The following is a 23044-nucleotide window of genomic DNA, read 5'->3' on the forward strand; positions in this document are numbered from 1 at the left end:
TCAAGTGTAGATCATGCATGATGAAGATTCATGGTGAAATATAGATGGAAATGCAATGTATGAGTGTGATTGTGTTGGGGAAGGCTCAATAGTGACGGAGCCTTCTCCCAATGGCCGGAATATTTTTTTATCTTCTTCCACCTTTCCTATGATTGCTGATGATGTGTGTGGTCCACTTGATGGGCCTAGATAGTCCAAAAAAGTCTAGCTAGGGTGGGACATCCATACCTACCTACACTATGGTTGGGTGTCCCATTTGCTGACCTTTATTGATGCATGCAAGTGTGGTAACCTTGGGATTTGTTTTGGACATTTGTGGGGCCCACTAGGGAGGGCCATAACACCTAGTTCTTGGAGTATTTCTCCTTTTTATTTAACTTATATAATTAATTTTATCCAAGTACATGTTGCTGTCCAGAATTTTCTGGACAGTTTCTGGTTGATTTTGGACCAGATTTTGGGACTGTTTGGGGGAGTATTCATAATCACCAAATATACTTTTCTGAAAGGTGGGGATCTCATCTTGATGTCCCCCAAATTTCAGCCCCATATAACATTCATTGGGGTCCCAAAGGTGTGGTCCAAGTGAGGTGGACAGTCTGGATTTTCTGCACTGTTCCAGCAGCAATCCACCCTGGACAAGTTAGAATTCTAAAATTTATTAAAATATTTTTGGGTGTGTAAAAATTATGAAAAATTTACAGAAGGTGGATCACCCATGGTGGGACCTAACTACAAAATTTTGGGGCCAATAGACACCTGTACACACCATAGTGATGGCTGGACCGGCTCATTACAACGTGGTGTCCTGATCAGTCCGATTTTCAGGACAGATTGATTTCTTTAAATGAATTAAAATATTTATAGATGTCCAAAAATTTTGAAATTTTGTGAGAGCGTGACCCACCTATGGGAATATCACTCTGTAAACTTTCAACCCCAACTGACCTCATTTGGGCATTCAAAAGAATGGGCCAAGATAGTTGGACTGCCAAATTTTCTGTTGAGCAGTCCAGCAATATGCCTTGATAAAACTATAATTCAAAAATATTTCATCTGATGGTGGGCCACCTTTTTGAGTTTCCTCTCATTGTATGCATAATGAGGGGCCTTGGCCCTCAATTTTCAGAGTTTTAGAGGCCCTAGACCCACTCCAATGGAGTGCCCAAATTTAGGATAGCAACATGTTATAATTATGATTGGCCTTTGGGCTGAAATTTTGAGAAGTGAGGCCCACCACATTGTGAAGATCTTAGAGGGAATAATTTATACCTTTAATTCCTTAAATGTTGGGCTTAATAAATGCACTTTTGAGGCCCACCATAGTTGAATTTAATTGGGTCCACGAATGTAGCTAATTGTTGAACTCTTTAGGCCCAATTGATCTGGAACTTTCCAGATAGGCCCATTGAACTCTTGGGCCATTTTACCATACTATTGTGTTGGGTTAGTGGGCTGGATTACACAAGTAGATGGGCCCTTGATTGCCCACCAAATCAACTTTAATACTTGGGCCGGGTTGTAGGCCCAACTTACTTGACTAAGAGCATGACATTTGCCCATGTGGTTTGAGCAATGGGCTGCCCACTAGGCCACCACAATATATGGGATTAGTGGCCTTTATGTTGGGCCCTAACCTTTCCCCTATGGGCCCATAGTGGCATATATGGGTTGGGCTATGTGTGTTTCCCTTGGACGCATGTTTTAGATAGGCCTTGGGCCGCCTTTCTGAAGCCCAACATGAGTATTTGTGGTATGATTATGGCTGCCTGTTTCTTATCTCTATTGTTGCGTGGGCCTTGGGCCTTGATCCATGATTAATTAGAGATGGGCTACCTCTTGGGGACCAATTGTGGTTGGATGTCCACATTGGTGGCCCTAAGGTAGGCCCATGGGCTTCTATGGGTGGTTAAAGGTCCACCATAGACCCTTGCTAGGCCCGTTTCATCTATTTAGGCCCATATCATTGTTCTCCTTAGTCTCGTAGGCTACCCCAGGTATATGGCTCACCACTAGAGGTTGTATTCCTTATGAGGAATTGGTTAAGTACCTAGACCCTTCATGGTTAGGCAGAGAGTTCATCTTCATCTCATTGGCACCCCTATTTATCTTCATTGCCCACTCCCATACGCATCATATGCATGCTTGGTTGAGGTGTGATTGGCCATGGTTGTGCCATTGTGTAGGAAATGTTGGTATCTCCCCGAGAGATGGATGCTTGGGATTGATGCACGGGTGATTGTGTGATTCATGCATCTAGCATTAGATAACTTGTGGATATCCGCCCTTACTTCATCAGGGCCTTACCTCCACAGGGGTATTCGTTGATGGTTGTATGTCTAGACACCGAAAATATTAGTTGAGCATACTGGGTGCATAGGATGCCCATGGGTGAAATTTTTAAAATTTCTATAGTACCAAGGATCTGCTCCAACGTCGTGACCGGGTGGAATACATGAACGCACGAGGGCCTTATACCGTTAGGCCGCGACTCTCACTATCGTGTAGTCGGTTGGATAGGGGTGTGGCCTTACCTGCCTGGTGTGAGGAGGCATTGCTAGGCTGAGTCTGACCAGCTCGTAAATGGGTCCGCTACCTTCAGGCCCTGTTGGTGATTAGTTGTCCACAGGCCGGTAGTGAGGTCTCTTACGCTCGTTTGACTGTGCGGGGTCTGCAGAGCGGCAGTCATTCAGCAGTGTAATGGACCCCGGTGATTTCCTTATGATTGGAAATGTACTTGACTTATGGTTTGGATATGAGCACTGACATTACTTGCATCGCATTAGCATTGGTTGTACAAGCCCTCCCTTCATGCATTGCCTTGATATGGCACCCATTACTCATTGCATCGCGTTCATGGTAAGCCTTAGTAAGGCTAGTGATATGCTCATTGATCATGCTTCTCTCCTTATACCTCCTACTATTCTTCTGTGCACCATTGTCACACACTTACACCACCCTCTAAGCTTCTATAAGCTTATGCAAGATTGATGCGTGCAGGAGACTCTAGGTAGGCGTCGTAGCAGTAGAGCGTGGAGTAGAGTTGAGCAGTGAGGACTCCAGTGTTGCTGATTTCTCTCTCTTTTCCTTTTATTCTCATGTATGTCCTTTTAGACCTTATGGATGATGTAAAAGTTCAAATTTATAGTGAATTTTGCGATGTGTGCCTTTGTTATTCTCAAATGTACTTGCTGTGATCTTGGGTATGCTCGTATTGGAAATGATTATACTGTTATGAAAATCCTCCTTGTAAGATCCCAGGATCGGAACCTACCTCAGGAGCCGAGAATGGGGTACTACGGAGGCTGTTGCGGCCAGAACCGGCCATTGGGTTCCTTGTGAGTCCGGTTACCGAGTCTGGGGCGTGACACATAGCATCATGACACATGCCCATACGTATCATCTGCATGCTTGTGATGAGATGTGGTTGACTATTTCTTATGTCTTTGAGTAGATTATTTATAGGACTCCCTGATATGCAAAGTTGTCCTTCATGAGCGCACGATACGCACAAGATTGATGCATGACTGGATTGTATGATTCATACATCTTGCATTATGTGATATGGTTACTATACGCCCTAGCGATATTAGGGTCGTGGCCTCCATAGGCACATCGTGGAGAGCCGGATTAGATACCAAAAATATTGTTACTAGCATCGGGGTGCCATAGATGTCCCTAGGTGAAAATTCTTAAACCTAATGGTACCAGAGCATGACTCCAATGTTGAGACCGAGCGCACGAGAGCCGTATACCAATAGGTCCCGTCTCCAACTGTGTCGTGGTTTGTTGAAAAGGAGTGTGACCTTACTCGTCTGAGTGAGGGGGCAATATCTAAGTTGAGTTTGACCAGCTTGAGGAATGAGTCCGCTATCGACGAGCTGACTCGATATTGGCAGGCGGATAGTGAGGTTTTTTCCACTTACCCAATTTTGTGCTCGGATAGGGGCGACAAGCTAGCATAAAGTGTACTAAACCCCGGTAATTGTCCAGCATGAGAACTGTACTGATATTTAATGCTCTAGTGATGAGCTACATTGATATGTGGATTCAAATGAGGACTGGTATGCTTGAGTCGCATCTCGCATCGCATGGCCTTAGTATGGCCAACATCATTCACGTCTTGCATCGCTAGCCTTGATATGGCCGATAGCATTCATGTCTTGCATCGCATAGCCTTAATACGGCTGATAGTATCTATAGATTCGCCAGCATACTTCGCATTACTCTTATATTGCATTTTGAACACGCTTGTATTGCGCACACACTCTCACCACCCTCTAAGCTTTTCGGAAGCTTATGCACAACCATTACGTGCAGGTGACGTTAGGACGCCACAGCAGTATTAAGATTAGAGCGTGCAGCAGACTTTTGGAGCTTCCGATTCTGTTATTGTATTTCCCTTTATGCGCATTGTACCTTAAAGTTTTTTATCATATTGGATTTTGTGATGGTATCTTGGTTATTGTTCGTGGGTTATGGTTATGGTTATGCTTATTACGAATCAAATTTATGTTAAAAAATCTTCCTTGTAGGATTTTAGGATCGGAATGTCACGCCTCAGACTCGAAAACCAGCCTCACAAAATTTTCGATCACCAAATCCGGTGCCGAAAACCTCCATAATACCCCATTCTCTGCTCCAATGCACATACTCCAAATTCCGATCTTAGGATCCTATAATGAGGATTTTCCAACGTACATTTATCTCGTAAGAAGCATAACCACAAGTTTACCCAAATCATAAAGGCAACATCATCATCACATATCCACTAATATAAACATTTGACTACAATGCTGAAAGGAAAATACATATGTCAAAATTAAGCTCCAAAAGTCAGTTACATGCTTCAAGCTCCACGTTGCTGCAACCTAATGCCATCTGCACGCATCTATCGTGCATAAGCTTATAGAAAGCTTAGAGGGTGGTGAAAGTGTGCTCAAGGTAGGTACCAAGTATTCAATATAATGCCATAATCATACAATATCGGAAATACTGGTAAGATCATGAATCATACAATATCAGAATAAGCGGCAATATTAGAAGAGTAATACAAATCAATATTAGAATACGCAATACAAATCAGTTATGCAAATGAAGAGTAATAAAGAGCCAAATATCAGATGTCGGGGATGCAATACAATATATAATTCCTGATAAGTTCATGAATAGTGTCAGCCGTACCTAGACCATATAAATGCAGAAACACAGTAACCCAAAATGTCATATGCCGCGGATGTAATGCAATATGCGGTGTGAATAGAATGACCATGCTGGAGTGTGAAGTCGGGATGATAGTACGTAGTATCACAGGCTATGAGGTCCATCACAAGGGACTTCTATCCAAACTAGTCGCATACCTAATTTGGATAGTCAGACTCAATGTGGTAAACTGCTGATGTCAGGTTAGTCACGCGCCCTAACCGAAATCCTAGCCATTGCAAAGGTACACGTAATAAATAGTTACGCACCACCAGCCTAAGTGGATAGTGAAAGAATGAATGAATAAGTAAGCAACCCCTGCTCCACAAATCAATACTATACATATCTGAGATCATCACCGGGGTTTAGTACACTTTACATGCAATCGCCACCCACTGACACGCGACCATGCAAGTGGAAGAGACCTCACTATCCGCCTGGCCAGTAGTCAGCCAATATCTACCGGGCACGTCGATAGCAGACTCATTCACGAGCTGGTCAAACTCAACCTAGCTATGCCCCCTACCCTCAGGCGAGTAAGGCCACACCCCCTCCCAGCCGACCACGACACAGTGGGAGACGCGACCTCCTGGTATTCGGCACTTGGGCACTCATGTATCCACTAGGTCCCAACGTCGGGACATCCTCTGGTACCAAGAGGGTTTAGGGATTTTCACCCAGGGCCATCTATGGTAGCCCGATGCTAATAACAGATTTTCGGTGTCCCATCTGGCCATCCACGATATGCCTATGGAGGCTACAACCCTGATGTCGCTAGGGCATATAGTAATCACAACACACAATGTAAGGTGCATGAGTCATACAATTCAGTCATGCATCAATCTGCGCATACAGTGCGCTCATGTGAGATAACCTCCGCCTATCAGAGAGTCTCATAACAACCTACCCAACGACGTATGCATTGGTTAACCACATCTCATAACAAACATGCAGATGATGCGTATGGGCATGTATCATGATGCTATGCTATCACATACTCATAATCGGTATCAATAACCGACATTGACAATCAACCTCAACAATGTGGACGTTTAACTAACATTGCCCCCAAGGAATAGCCACATAGAGCCTAACACAAGGGCCAAATATACAACACCATGGGCCTCACTCAAGAGCTTAATACACATCACGATGAGCCTCTCTCATGGGCTTAATATACATCACAACGGGCTCCTTCGCCTGGCCCCCAAATGCACCACAATGGGCCTCATCACATAGGCCTCACATGCATCAAGTCGAGGCCGAATGCTCATCACGATGGGCCTCAAATACGAGTCGCATATACATCACATTGGGCCTCGACAATCGGCCTCGACCATCGGAATCGGCCTCGATAATTGGCCTCGCCAATTGGAATCAGCCTTGATAATTGGCCATAGCAATCGAAATCGGCCTCAACAATCGGAATCGTCCTCGACAATCGGAATCGATAATCGGCCTAACAAAGGACCTAAGGGAAGGTCATAATGTAGACATTTAACCATCATCGCCCATCAATGTGGACATTTAACCAACATCGCTTCCAAGCAGTGGCCGCCATAAACATCATTACATACATCATGGTGGAATCTCACATCGCAATGAGCCTCATATACATCACATTCGGTCCACACAAAGGCCTCACATACGTCTCATTGGGCCCACTCATGGTCCTTATATACATTACATTGGGCCTCAACCCATGGGCCTCAAATACGTTTCAATGGGCCTCATATACATCAAGTGGGCTGCTCCAATGGGCCAACGTGCATCAAATGGGCCACATCATATGGGTCGCACCAATGGACCCATATACATCAAGTGGGCCATATCAAGGGGTTGCACCAATGGGCCTCATATACATCAAATGGGCCACATCATGTGGGCCTCAAATACATCAAATGGGTCGCACCAATGTGGGCCTAATACATATCACAATGGGCCTTGCCCATAGGCCACAAATACATCACAATGGGCCTTACTAAATAAGCCGGAAATACATCACAATGGGCCTTACCAAATGGGCCGGAAATATATCAAATGGGCCATGTCATACGAGTTGAAAATATATCACAATGATTCTCAACGCATGGCCCGAAAATATATCACAATGGGCTGCTCATACGAGCCTAATATACATCACCATGGGCCACAACTCATGGGCCTAATGCACATCATAATGGGCCTCATTAAATGGGCTACAAAATATCACAATGGCCACGCCATATGGGCTGGGAATACATCTCAATGGGCTTCATCATATGGGCCATAAACACATCACATCAAGCCTTGCCCATGGGCCTCGAATACATCACAATGGGCCACAACCCATGGACTTTAAATAGACAATAGGTGGGCCTTACACATGGGCCTATATACATCACAGGTGGGCCCTGCACATGGGCCTCAAATATACATCATGATGGGCCTCATGGATGGGCCGCACCAATGGGCCTCAAGTGGGCTTGGACCACACCAAAAATCATTTCAATAGTTGTAGGTGTAACATGTGTATCACAGTACACTATCATTCTATGGGGCACGTGGCACCAATGATGATCAGCACTGTCCAAACATTGTCCAGGTAAATTCGGCACCATCCAAACATTTCCCATGTAAATCAGTACCACCCAAACATGTCCAACACCGTCCAACACTGTCTGGACGGTGTGGATCGAAACAAATACATCATGGAGTGGTCCACCATCCAGATTTGCTGGACGGTGTGCATACACCACATTCATCAAGGTGCGGCCCGCAAAACCGCTGATGTGTAGGGCAGCAGCAGCTGCCTGCTGCACGAGACTGAGCAGGTGGACGGCTTGCAAATACAATACATCATGGAGGGGCCCACACAAGTGTACGGTGTGGATGCAAAATGGATGAAAAGGTTGGATATCATACATACCACATGTGTGTCCCACAGACCCTGTTGACGTCAATACAAGTGGGACCCACAAAACTTGATGACATCATGACAACAGCTATATTGCCGCTGTCAGCACACACTAGCCAATCCGTTCACGTCAGGTGGGTCCCACGTGGGACCCACCACATATAATATGATATAATATTACTTATTATATACATATGTATATTTATTATATATTATTTTTTGTGTTTGAATGAGGCAGCGTCCAGGAGGTTGGACATTGATCTAACGGACGGTTAGGATGAAACACAAGCCTCATGATGATACCCATAGGACTTGCTGCGTCAAAGCAGCGGCTACAGCTGCTGATGTGGGGCCCACTGTTTAGACGGTGTTAATGAAATACATACAGTATGGTGGAGTCCACATGTGTGTGGGTCCCATGGCTGCAACGCAGCAGGGATAAAACACATCTATCATGTGTGGCTCTCACGTGTTGGCCTGCAACACGTCAGCAAGAGGGTCCCTCAACAGGGATGAAACACATACATGACAGGTGAGTCCCACCGTCAATGGACGATGTGGATATACACATACAGCAAAGGTGGGTCCCACATCAATACAGCAACTACTGCACAGCCCCAGTAGATGAACGGTTAGGATATAATACATACCTCATGCAGGGACCCACAGCTGCTGACGTGATGCAACTGAGAGCTATGTGGGCCCCACAAAATTGCTGATGACCAGGGCAGGCAGCAGCAGCAGCCTACAGCATGGGACCCACTGTCCAGATGGGTGTGGGTGTAAGAATACATACATCACGATGAGGGCCCACCTGTACTGCTGACGTCCTACAACGGCCATATGGCTGGTGTGGTCCACATAGATGGACGGTCCAGATGAATGGACCGGTAGGATAAAGCACATATAATCATGGTAGGGCCCACCATCTAGTTGGGATGGATGGCTTGGACTTTAACACATCCATCAAGGTGAGGCCCCACGTCCAATGCAAAGGACAGTGTGAATAATCACACGGACAGGTGGGTTGCACCGTCTAGATTGTTGGACGGTGTGCATAAAGCATACACATCAAGGTGGCACCATGACCAGTGCACTGCACACGTGCACACACATCAGGTGGGTGGATCTCCACCGTCCAGTTCTGCTAGATGGTGCAGGTATAATAAATACATCATGATGGGTCCACATCAACGTGGACGGTGTGGATCAACTTCAAGGTGGGCCACAAAAAGGGAAGAGAGAGAGAGTGAGAGAGAGAGAGAAATGGAGATCGAAGTAGCGGAGGGACCCCGCCACTATGGGTCCCTCTATACAATGCATACATCAAGATGGGTCCCACCACAAGTGGGCCATCAATTTTTTAAAAATCGATGGATGAACACCCACCTTTAATCTCCTCTTCCTTCTTCCACCAATGCGACCTAAAGCTCCAAGGGGTGCGATTCAACGGTCGAGATGGATTTTGGATGGTTAAGATGGGAGGTAGGAAGGTGGGCCACACTAGCTTCTCTCATGGAAGCTTGGACATCCACCTATCATGGGCGTTGCTTGAAAAATGGAGAGAGAGAATGAGAGAGAGAGAGAGGGGTGGTGGAAGAGAGGGATGGTGAGTGATGGAGTGATGTGTACTTGACATGTAAGGGAGAAAGTTGACTTTAGGGATGGGCGTTGGTACTTGGGGATGGGATGTTATACTTGACATGTGAGGTGATTGATGATATTGATTGATGGGATATTTCTCTTAGGTTTTGCAAAGTGCGGCGTTTTCCTCGAACTGAACACGGGCCCACATCTCCTGGCCCAGTATCACATCAGCGTGCGAGACGCGACATCGGAACCGCGGCGATGGCGCGGTCGCACTGGTATAAGTCTTAGGTCGAGCCGACTCTAATATATGGGATACGACTTAGGATCGCGCGCAAACGCCAATAACAGATCGTGTATCGCCGAAATTCGACCGGGAGGACCGTGGAAGCCTACGTAACAGTACGGGCAAGGATACGGGTTTCACATGAAACCTGGTATATAGGTGTCGGGTGCCGAGAATGGGGTACTAAGGAGGCTATCAGTGCCAAATTCAGGGATCGAAAATTTTGTGAGCCCGATTTCCGAGTTTGAGGCGTGACAGAAGTTGGTATCAAAGCATAACTTGGGAATAACTCAGGATAACATCACATATCTATTATGAGTTCAGGATAATTAGGTCCCGAGTGTATAACCTTCTGATTTAGTTCCCTAACGTGCGTGCCTTCAAAAGTTCTCAACGTTGATAGGCGCCTTTGTTCTTTCCTATACGACATGCCGCCCAGGAGAGTGACCCGAGCGACTCTCGCTCCACCACCTACGACTCCCGCTCTACCACCTGTGACTCCCACTCCATCGCTATAAATCCCTGCTTCCCAGCTTGAGGATGCTACTCCTCCACGTGAGACTGGTGCGTATCTGACCGAGTGTATAACCTTTTGATTATGTTCACCACATAGATTCAAACCATCCTGCATGAGATTTTTTTACCAGACATGTTTTAGGATCTTCCCTTCATCCTGGTGAACCACACCTGATGAAAGATATGCCCCATGGTGCATCCACACACAAACCTATGGTCCGTGTCCCATCTCCATTTTTCCTTGTTACGTGGCCCACCCCAGTTGTTGAGCGGGAGAATTTTTTGCCTCAGGACCTAGCACCATGGAGCCCATCTGATGGATGGAGTGGATTTCACATGTATAACATGGTAAGTTGTAAGCTGCATGGATGTTTTACGTAAAACAGTTGTTGCAGAGGATTCTGGTCAATGGACAGTCCAGATCAACCGTTTGTCCACGTGTCCGATGCAACCATGAGCTGGAGTGCAACGAACCTTCTTTCCTTCTCTCCTTGGACTCTCTTGGTAATTCTGTCGTTGGAAAAACAAAAGATGTAATTGATACTCCGTAGAGAATGACAGATGCTACGCGGGCATTTAGAAACTGCACACGTGGAATGCATTTGTCATTCTAAACCGTCCGAGTTGAAAACCCATCGTGAGTAGGTCATCATCCAAAGTTCACGAGGGTTGAACGATCCTAACCCCTAATTAATGGATACATGTACGTTGAATTCCAACCATTGGATGGTTTTCATTTCAACCGTCGCTTCAATGGTCACCACTAAGATAGCCAGACAATCAAAGCTCTTACTGCCCGCGTATCAACAATCACTGCCGGAGCATCAACGTTTTTAACCAAAATAGAAAAAGAAAAAATGTAATGTGAAAAGGCCAATGGGGGTGCAGCGGCTGTATCAGGGCTCATGATACAACCATTTCTTCCCGCCAACTTGTTAGCACGTGTATAATCCTATCCGTAAGAAATATGCATTACATCACGATGATCATCTTTCTTGAAAATCAGACTGATCAACTTATTAGATGGGCCACACAAACAAAAGAATGCTGGACTCCTATCTAAGTTTTACTACCATTTTAATCAACGATTGTCACGCTTCAAACGTACACACGGCACATATGTACGGCAATCAGACAGTCCAAATCTTCGACCGAATTGTAGATGGAGAATGATATTAAACTTTTAGTGATAAAATAAATATAATTTTATGATTTTTCTTCGAAATTGGACCACTCACTATTTTGATTTTAACCAAACACTTGGTGGATAATAATCGGACGGTTAGAATATCTTAAAGCAGTGATGTTTTAGAATATTCACCATCCACAATCAGACCTAAAATTTTGATGGTCCGGATAGCTGTATTTCACTGCCAAATGCGAGAAGCATGGTTCACCACCGTTTTAAAATTTGAAATGGCGCAAACTAGGAGAAGAGTCTCTAGCTCAAACAGGAAAAAATGAACCGTTCATATAGTTCGTTTCAAAAATTATGATACATCTTCCTTGTATCAAAAAAATTTAAAATAATCTTATGATCTTATCCGTTTAAAATAATTAAAAAATAATTTTAATTAAAATTTATAAAATTTACATCTATACACTGGTTGAATTGACCATAAAAATAGGAAAAATCATACTATCCGTTGTAAATACATATTGAATTTTGTCTGGTTCCACTTATAGATTGTCGAAAAATTATATAAATGTTATAATCTTGTTGTGGAATACTTTTTCTACGGATAAGATATTCTATAAGAATTATACATCAATGAGAAAAGATAGATGTATCAGAAGTTCTGATGCAGCGGCTGTATGTGAACACTGCTCAGGAAGAAATAGGAAAGCTGGAGGGGATTTTGGGGGGCGTACTGTTTTTATTCTTGGCGCCCAAGATTTGAGAACAAAACCCCTACAAACTCTTTCGAACTTCATTTGCGAAGCCGATCTAATCCTACGCACCCCCTCCCCCGCTATCGTACGCACCCCTGCCTCCTCCAGGTCGGCCATGGCCGCTCTGGTAAGCACTGATGCCTGCAAGACGAAGAAGAGGAAGAGGAAAAAGGAGAGAGAAAGAAAGCTTCTTTGTGGAGAGAAGGTCGAGGTTCGTGTTTTTTTCTCATCTCTCTCTTTCCCTGTATTGCTTTTTGTTTCCGATTGTTTTGTCGGTGTTTTGTGCTGTTTTCCTTCTTCTCTCTTCAGTTTTAATGGCATTTTCTTGTTTCCTTTAAGTTTCAGGGTTCAATACCCTCTCGGCTTTGTTAATGCCTTACAAAAAGAGGAGAACTTTTATACTTTGGCAGAGTGTAGTGGATGATACACTGGCGCTCAGGCGCTTATAAATTGTATTGAAATTGCATGTGGAATTCGAGTAATTCAAATTAAACTGCCCTTGTGGGTCACAGTTTAGATGTATGATGGCGCTCAGGCGCTTATAAATTGTATTGAAATTGCATGTGGAATTCGAGTAATTCAAATTAAACTGCCCCTGTGGGTCACAGTTTAGATGTATGATGAACTGAACATTAGTTGCAATTGATAATTCGACTGTCGAATTGGTGGGCATTTATCGGATGGTTAAGACTGAATAACTGGCACAGCCGGCTGATGGGAAGGATCCGCCCAAATGTAGGCATCTTCAATCTTAAGCACAAGAACACAAACAAATAGAAGAGAACAACTCAAGAGAGTTGTTTCAATTTCAAGATGGCTCCATATTATTCGTCTCATGCCCTTTTATAGGCTTTTAAGATGTACATATAAGGAAAAACATAATGTCATTGATGATTAATGACTTGTTACAAATATGGAGAAGAGATTAAAGAGATAAGAATGCATTAAATATGTCTGATTGTTGGATTATTCTTAGCTAGTTGATTGATTTCGCTAGCTAACTACCTAAATAGGCTAGCTGTCTAAATAAGAGGCTTGGGCCTCCTTATTGACGGACCAACTATTGGGCTTAGATTTAATGGGCCTGGCCCTGACTCATGGATTGTCGCCCAGATCAGCCTGCATCAGTCCTCCCCCGCTTGAAAGAATTCGACTTTGGCAAGATAATGGCTTGATATTGCTCATAGAGATTAGGATTCAGACGCTGGAAGTCGGTAGCTGTGGTCCATGTAGCATCGGAGAGAGGTATCACTACAATTTTTGTTGGCCGGGATACGGAAGCAATATCGATATCGCTGATAACCATAAATGCGGGAAAACATGGGAAAATGGTAGAATTTCTAGCGAAACTTTAGCAAATGCTAAAATACACATATTTACATATTTAGAAATAAAAAAATTGTAAAAAGAATGTATACACCTTGAGTTTCCATTTAATGGGGGCTTAAAAGCATGTGTCGTCATAAGAAATAGTCTAACCGTCCCATGGATCCCATCTAACCATCCAATCATCCATCGATATTGCAGAATATCAACAACTCACAATATTTTGCCAATAAATCATTAACAATTGGAAAGGAAATGAAAGATTGTGGTCTTGATATTGAGTATGTTGCGATAATGATAATATTGAGATATTATCAATATTAACAACGACGATTTGAAAATTGCATACAACAATGCGATCATAAAAAAATTGAAATATATATTTTTTTTAGTAAACACACTTTCTGTGATATCTCTACATGGTGATATTATTGAAATATTGCCGATACACTTGTGATACAATCGTCATTACACAGTCGAAAATATTGGCGATACATTGGCGATATTGATACATTGGCAATACAAGCGACGCCTGAAATTTACACAATTGAAAATATTGGCGATATCGATATGTTGGCGATACTTAGTGATACATTGCTGATGTCTGGAATTTCTAATACTACCGGTGTCATCGGTATCGCTACTAGTGTTATCGGTATCACTAAGTTAGAGATAACAATAATATTGGAGATATTTCGATAATATCGGAGATAATTCAAACAATGCTGGTAACCACCTTGGCGCATGGAGACAATCTGGTCATCGAGAATATCAACGATTGTATTTGTAGGTTGCAAAACAATCGGAAGTGTGATGGCATGTTCTTCAATACCATCATCGGTATGGTGCCCATGATAGGTGGAAAGGTCTTCCACATTGAAAGTAGGACTGACAGGTAAATCTGGTGGGAGATCTAAGACATAAGCATTGACATCGATCTTCTTTATGATTTTGAATGGTCCCGCATTCTTCAAGGTGCCAGGAGGCAACCGTTCAGGACGAATATGGGCCATAACCATGTCACCTTTCGCAAATTCAACAAAGTGACGTCTTGTATTTGCATGCTGCTTATAACTTTCATTACTTGCGATGATATTGCGTCGAGCTCCGTTATGCACTTTATGGCATATGGCGGATTAAGTTATCAACATCTACGCTTGCTCTCGACTCTAAGGGTAAAGGAACCAAATTGACTGGGAGACACAGTCGTGTACCAGTTACTGCCTCAAAAGGTGACATCCTTGTGGACCGGTTGACCGAGTTATTATAAGCAAATTCAACCATTGGTATTACTACGTCCCATGTAGCTATATAATCGCGGACAAGACGCCGTAGTAACTTGTCAAAGCTACAGTTGCCCACTTTTATCTGACCATCGGTCTGAGGGTGGTAGGCACTAGAGAACTGAGGCTTGGTTTGCGTCGCTGCCCTAGCAGTTTTCCAGAAATAACTCGTGAACTTAGTATCATGATCAGACACAATTGTCTTTGGAAGCCCATGAAGATGAACAACCTCTCGAGAGAATAATTGAGCAATTTTGAGAGCATTTGCTGTATTCGAGCATGGTATGAAATGAGCCATCTTTGAAAATCGATCAACTACCACAAATACTGAATCAACTTTCCGAGCGGTCTTTGGCAAACCTAGGACGAAGTCTATACTCAGATCTTCCCATAGAGCATGTGGGATCGGCAATGGTTGATATAATCCACTATTTTTTTTGACCCTTAGCAAGTTGGCAAACCCTGCAAAACTGGCAAATCTTGGCAACATCCGTTTTATATGAGGCCAAAAGTAACACCCACAGGCATGTAACTTTCTCACAACATACTCATGGATGGATCTACTGGGTAGGCAACCATCATGAATGCCGAAATGTGGGTATCTTGCATGCTCTCCACTAAGAATGTCGGTATAAATACGCCCGAAATTCTTGTCGTCGGCACACTCACACTGTATCTCTTCGAATCTTGGAACATTGACCGCCATCGATGACAATAGATGTGTGTGATGACTTAATGCATTAACAAACTGATTGTCCTTACCAGCCTTGTGACGAATGACAAAAGAAAACTCCTGAAGGTAAGCGTTCCACTTGACGCGACAAGCACTCATCTTCTGCTAGGAATTTAAGTACTTGAGTGCTTCACGATTAGAGTATAGGACAAACTCATTGCCAACCAAATAGTAATGCCAATGCCGCAAAATTTGAACACCAACATAAAACTCAAGTCATAAGTGGAATATTGCTGCTTCACATCAAAGAGTTTTTTGCTGAAGAAAGCTATTGGATGGCCCTCCCGACTCAAGTCATGAAGGTACACTTTTTAAAGTTGATGTAGAAGCGCTCACGACGAAGGAGTCTAAACATAAGACGTAAGTGATTGAGGTGCTTGTTTCTTGATGTACTGTAGATAAGAATGTCGTCGAAATAGAAAACGACAAACTTACCAATAAAAGGGCGCAACAACTGCATCATGACACGCATGAAAGTGCTAAGTGCGTTTGTGAGACCGAATGGCTAGCCACTCGTAGTTGTCTTAAATGCCGTATTCCATTCATCACCAGGTCGGATGCGAATCTGGTGGTATCTACTGCGAAGATCAATTTTGGAAAAGATGCTAGCACCTGACATTAAGTCTAGTATATCACCAAGCCGATGAATGGGGAAGGTACTTCATTGTGATTTTATCAATATCTTGGCTGTCTACACACATGCGCCAACTTCCATCATTCTTAGGAGTAAGGAGAGCTGGCACCACACATGGGCTTAGGCTCTATCGAATATAGCCCTTTTTAAGCAACTCGTCAACCTGATGCTTCAACTCGGCGTGCTTGACATGACTCATCCAGTATGTTGGTAGGTTGGGTAAGGATGCTATAGGAACCCAATCTATAGCATGCGAAATATTTCACGATGGAGGCACCTCCTTAGGCAGATCATCGATGATCAAATCTTGGAAGTTATGCAACATATATTTGACTTCATCAGGAATAGGCTCATCCTGGTCAATAACAGGCTCTTGTACCTGTTTTGTAACTAGAGCGAACATTATGCCTTTTTCCTTATTCTCTTCTTTGAACTTTTGCATGGTGAGAACATGGGAGTTTGAAAGAGCAGCCAATGTTGATGATGAAGGCGTAGATGAAGGAGGTGACGTAGGTTGCAACAGGCAAGAAGGATGCAATGACCTCGCCATAGGAAAGTATGCGTGTTAGCTTCACCGTCGTTTTGTACCTTTCGGTCAAAGAGCTAAGGTCGACTGAGAAGGATGTTGGCGACATTCATCGGAATTATGTCAAACCAAATATCATCCTCATATATGCCAATTTTAAATGATTCTAAACACCTTCGAGTCACGGGGATAGCAGTGTCATCGACCCACACAACCTCATATGGTTTTGGATGCCTTTCAGTTGGCAACTTGAGCTTATCAATCACCTCTTGAGATACGATGTTCATTGCACTGTCGCCATCAATGATCATATGACATAACTTGCCCTGCCATTTTATCCGTGTACGGAAAACAATGTTTTGTCGCCAGTCTTCCTCTTCCTCCTTGGTGGTGGTAAGGAGGCGGTGTATGATAAGAGTACGGCCTTCATTCTTAGCTTTTAGTATAGTTTCAATAGAAGGGTCATTTGGTTGTGATGCAAGTTCTACATAAGGATGTTCTATCTCAATGTGCTCATCGTAATACTCATGGCCGTTCAGATAGTAGGGATCCTCCTCATTACCGTAGTAACGTAGGTTCCTGGCTTGCGGACACTCATTAGAAAGAGCCCCATTTGTCTGCAACGATAACAATCAAAACTCGCCTCTCTCTGAGGGAAGGATTAGGATTAAGATCTTGCCCCCTAGTGTCATATCCCTACACTGCCGATTGCTTTTAGTATGAATTCTGTGGTGAAGGGCGTTGCAAATGTTGAGGTTGCCTTATAAGAGGAGTTTGCATATGTGGGCGTGGCTGAAAAGGGTGAGGAGGTGGTTGGTAGCCCTATGGTGGAGTTCGGTTGGGATGCGGATCGGAACCCCTTCTCATAGAAGGTTCCTCAACTGGAGAACCAAAATGTCGGAGAGTATGCTGCTGTTCAACTCGTCGAGCCTTTCTATGAACATCATAAACTGACTCAAAATCATACATGACCATCTCGCGCTGGATCTCTTAGCATAACCCTGCCTTATAACAGTTGGTTGTTACGCGGTCTGTCTTTACAAGCTTACAATAGACAAAAAGCTCATTGAACTTTTTGGTGCAGTTATCCACCGATAAAGTTCCTTGTTTGAATGCAAGGAGCTCTTGGAGAAGAGTATCCATGTAATCCTAAGCCAAATACTTACTTTCTAGCGTCTTCTTCATGTCAGTCCACCTGGTGATAGCAGGATGACCCATGATGAGGTTGTTGTCGTCAATGCTTCGCCACCAGATTCTTGCTGGGCCCTTCAACTTGACCTTGACAAAGGCCACTCTCTGGGCATCATCCATGTTGTACTATGCAAAATAATCTTCTAGCATTGTAATCCAATCGACAAAAGCCTTTGCATTAAGACGACTAGTGAAGTCCGAAACTTCAATCCGTACTTTCTTGATAATATCATCTTTCTCGGGCTCCTCTATCGTGGTGTCATGAGCTTTTTTTGCAAAGAGCCATTGCATGAAGTCATAAACAGACTCCCAAAGACTCTTACCATTTTGATTCATCGAAGGTTTTGGTTGGAGCTCTTGTTGTGGATTTGGACTAGCATCAGGATCTCCAATAGAATCAAGTTGCTCACCATGTTGTTCTCCACGTAGTTGGTCAACAACAGTTTCGAGGCTGGCTACCTTTGTGAATAGCTCGGTGATGCGATTGTCTTGTTGTTGATCAGTAAGTCTCCATCGATAGACGTTACCACTACGGGTAGACATCGTGACGCCGAAAAGTAATGGACAGAATACGATTAATTTCTTTTTCTTCTTTTATTCCCTTTTTTTTTTTTTTCCTTTTTCTTTTCCTTTCTTTTGTTTTGGGGGTTTTTATGGGATGGAATGGGCTGCTTTTTGGGTCTTAGTGGGGCTGATTTTGGGATTTTAATGGGCTGGAATATGGCTGATTTTGTCATTTTGAGGGGTTTTAATGGGTTGCAATATGGCTGATTTTTTGGATTTTTTTAATGGGCGAACTAGGGCTGATTTTTGGGGTTTTAATGGGTTGGCTAGGGCTGATTTTGGGGTTTTAATGAGTTGGAATGGTGCTGATTTTGGGGGTTGATGGTTGAAAAAAATTTCGACAGAGTCTCCTCTTGTAAATTGGACTTTTGGGTTTTGTAAAAAAAAGAAAAAAAGGTGAATGGAGGTATGAGAAATAGATGCAATGAAGTAAATAAAGGAGATTAGGCAGAATTTTATGATCAAAGAACTTGGAAACAATAATAGGGAGATTGTTGTTGCTTTAGGACTTTAACCCAGCTGTTGGAACCTTCTTTGATACCAAATTGGCGTAGCCGGCTAATGGGAAGGATTCACCCAAACATAGGCACCTTCAATCTTAAGCACAAGAATATAAACAAATAGAAGAGAACAACTCAAGAAATTTGTTTCAATTTCAAGATACCTTCCATACCATGGTTTTGAATGACGGTATCGGCCGCCGTATCGGCCCCGTGGAAAAATGATACGATACGATGTCGCTTATCAAAATCGGGCCCCTTATTGGCCGTATCGGTCAGAATTTTGTTAAGCAAAAAAATATGAAAAATTATTAGAAAAATAGGATAAAATGAGATATTCATGAATCTATCATATTATTATTATTATTATTATTATTATTATTATTTTTATTTTTATTTTGACAATCTATTCAATGGTGTATCGGACCATCCTTTGGTAAGAATACTGTCCTAGCGGGTTGACCTACCATAAGTTTTGCTGTTGATTTTTTTCTTTATATAAACTGTTGATTTATGTCATAAATTGATATAATATATTGCTAATAGTCTAACATGTCCAAGAACTCTAGAAGTACCACTACTCAGTACTCACTACTCACTAGTCTATTTACTAGTACATACGTCGTACATGTTTGCTTGGAGAATGTGTGACAAGCGAGGTGTATGTAACAAATAACAATATAAATGTAGAAATACTTAGTACTTACCAATTTTCTTAAATGCTAATAATCTCTAAAAAACATTACTCTTAATTCTTAATAAAAACTCACCAATCACCACCAAAATGAAAATCTGGCTACTTGTGGTTGGTCGACTTCCACGTCCTTGTCATTGTCCGACTGTGCCTGTGGTTGTGCAACAGGTGCTGCTGCTGTTTATCCATAATAACCTGGGCTGGATGGAAAGAGTAGGTAAACGAAACTTGAGGAAGATTGATCCTTTCTAGGAGCCGTCCCTAATCCCAAGTAAGGATACCCACCAACACCAGGCGAATCGCCATATTGTTGCTCTTACTGCTGACTGATGACAAATAACTTGGATTTAGATCCGGATATCCATATCCACACCGATGATCAGGACTACCCCAACACGAAAGTGGCGCAACAAGCTCTGTGTATCCGTAAGGGCTGTAAGCCTCCGAGCTCCATGAGTGCCACTGGTGCCAGTCTCTCAATGATGCTCCTCCTCCCTTGGCTGGCTATATTGTGACTCAGTACACTTATAAGTCCGGCTTTGTGTACCACGTCAGTGCTCATCGGCTTCACGATCTGTAGACGACTGTATGGTGTGTTGAGCAACACAAGCAGCATATGCATCACCACCACCACCACCACCACCACCACCGCCACTGTCACCGCTATGGCTATCAGTTTGAGTCGCACTACTGCTACGTTCACCTTCGTCAGCTTCTTCAATAATCGGCTGGGAGGATGGCTCTGAGCGGCTTCTGCAACGAGTTCTGGGTATTCAAGTTCCTCACTTTCATCTACTTTTTTGCTTCTCCCCATGTTCAAGCTATAGAAGAAGAGGGTTGTCTTCAGCAAAAATATAGTCCAAATTTATTGGACAATATTGCGCTTGGTTGTCAGCTTGCCCTCTTGCTTTCTTCATGTTTTTCAAATGCAGCCTCACATTATATGGATAAATACCTTTCTTTGCACCTTTATCGCATTCAATCGATTCCGTTGCTTAAGTGTGGATGCCTGTTTCAATTTCTTTCACAACTAGTACGAGATGTATATTGACTCAAGATTTTTATTGCAATATTCCTTAGCGTAGGTGCACTTTCTCCATAATTGACCCAGTATTGAGCTACATAAATAACAAAGAAATATATCTTAATATCATATATTAATTATTTAGTTTATTAAATTTGTAAAAACACACTTTATAGTTTATAACTTAATACACCTACCTGGATTGGTTCTTTGTATTGCAACGCATGCAAGTGGGTCTCCAAAGCTGCCATTGCTAGTTCATACACTTTTACCCATGAAATAGTAGCTAATAATAAGTACTACCAGTCTCAGACTCTACACAATACGATCTACATATGTAAATAATTATTAACTTCATTAATAACATTAACTTGTCGGTTAATGTCTGGCTCCAACCTTTTTCTAACATTCTTCAAACTGATAGTAATCTCATCAGCATCTTTATATGTAGTCGCATATCAGAATTGTGGGTTTAAAAGGAAGCCTGCAAGTTGATTAAAAAAGAGAACAATAGAACATATCAAATGTTCAACACTACATAAAGAATCGAAGGAAAAATAATAACTAAATTTAATCACAGTATGTAACTTATGTTTACCTGCCGCGTGGAGATCATGATGAAGCTGTCTATTCCAGCGCCTATCTATGAGCTTCCAATATTTCCTGTAGTGTTTACAATCATGTTGAATTGACAACTTTGCTCTGTCCATTGCTTCATAAAGAAAGCCCATCATCAGTCTATAATTACTGTCCACCAGTCGAAGCCTTAAACAAAGGTTCCATCGCTTTCATAATTTCTTAGACTTTCTTCCAATATGTGTTGTACCTTATAATCGCACACATCTCCACAGGCTTTTGTCCATACTTTGAGTTGAGCCATTGTCGAGATGCAACCATCTCGCTAAGTGCCCCTCTATGATTGTACGGACTATCCATGGCTATGCAATTTGTGGCGAATCCAGTCGCCCTAGGCCTCAACAACTCCTGCCCACCTGTGAATTTTTTCATAAGAGCAGTTATCAAATTGCGATTGTAAATATATGATCGATCTTGCCTTTTCAACCAGTATCGATACATTAGGCTTCTTCCCAATATCCTCAAGGATGAGATCAATGCAGTGTGATGCACAAGGTGACCAAAACACATGAGGCCTCTTCGCCATAAGATGTGTTCCTGCTAGTTCATATGCTGCCTCATTATCAGTGACAATTTGCACCACATTACTTTCCCCAATTTCTTCTACAATTCTATCCATTAGGCCAATTATATACTTAGCATCCTTCACTTCATCTGATGAATCGATGGCTCTAATGAAGAATGTACTCAGGTGGGAGTAGACTGAAATTTATCATACTCAATCTGGTTGGGCCAGTCCAACCATCACACATGATTGTGCATTTTTTACTTGCCTATATGCTTCTAAATGATTGTACATAAGCCCACACTTCCTAGTACACTTCATTTGAATACTTTGAATCTATGTCATAAGAACTAGGGGCTTTAAACTCAGGTCCCGCATTAGCTGCTGCATCCATAAACACCTGAAAGTATGGGCAATCGATAACATATGGAGGAATACTATTGTGCAAGAACAACTTTGCAGCTGCCTTTCCAAGATTATCTACTATTTGCTTTGACCATATATGTTTCTATTTCTTCAGTGTGCTAGTGGCCTTTCTAAACACCGTTTCATCACTAGGAGGTGCTCGTGGCTCCCTCTCATAATCAAGATTATGAATATGAGGGGAGGGGTTAGGTTGAGAAGGGTGCGGATCTTGTGGTCGCGTGCTAAAGGCACGACGTAACCCCACCCTAATGCCCCCAAATAATTCTCTGTTATCAAGCCCACTACCACCACCACTCCCCCCACCCACATCACTAACCGAACCGGTCTTCCCAAACATTCAACGTTGCTCCTCATCCTCATGGTGAATTCGTAAACTTTCCCTCATCGCAATTGTCATCTCCCTATCTGAATCCTCTCGACTCAATGTTGTCATCAGGCAACAACGTAGAATCCTTAAACACCTTTGCTCTACATTGGTCAAGCGTAGTGATGCAGGACAATTAACTACTTGCTTTAAAAGCTTGAACTGTTAGAGCATGGCGAATCAATCATTTTATCTCATAGCCCAGGCCCCATATCTCATGGGTTAGGACTTCGGCCGAACCCCCCTCGTGGCCCCAAA

At 42.9% G+C, this 23044-nt stretch overlaps 1 protein-coding gene across 4 annotated transcripts in view; it reads left to right on the top strand.

The window, feature by feature from the left end:
* The first annotated feature begins 12238 nt into the window (after positions 1–12238).
* LOC131223614 (uncharacterized) overlaps positions 12239–23044 on the top strand; it is a 57694-nt gene continuing 46888 nt past the window's right edge. For all 4 annotated transcript variants that reach the window (XR_009160583.1, XM_058219061.1, XM_058219062.1 and 1 more), the window contains exon 1: positions 12239–12591. Coding sequence is in view for 3 of the 4 variants with exons in the window: in XM_058219061.1 (XP_058075044.1) it covers positions 12259–12591 (333 nt within the window). In the remaining variant the exon portion in view is untranslated. The remainder of the gene's footprint in view (positions 12592–23044) is intronic.

The sequence above is a fragment of the Magnolia sinica genome, chromosome 13 (assembly GCF_029962835.1).
Source record: "Magnolia sinica isolate HGM2019 chromosome 13, MsV1, whole genome shotgun sequence".
In the NCBI taxonomy this organism is placed as follows: Eukaryota; Viridiplantae; Streptophyta; class Magnoliopsida; order Magnoliales; family Magnoliaceae; genus Magnolia; species Magnolia sinica.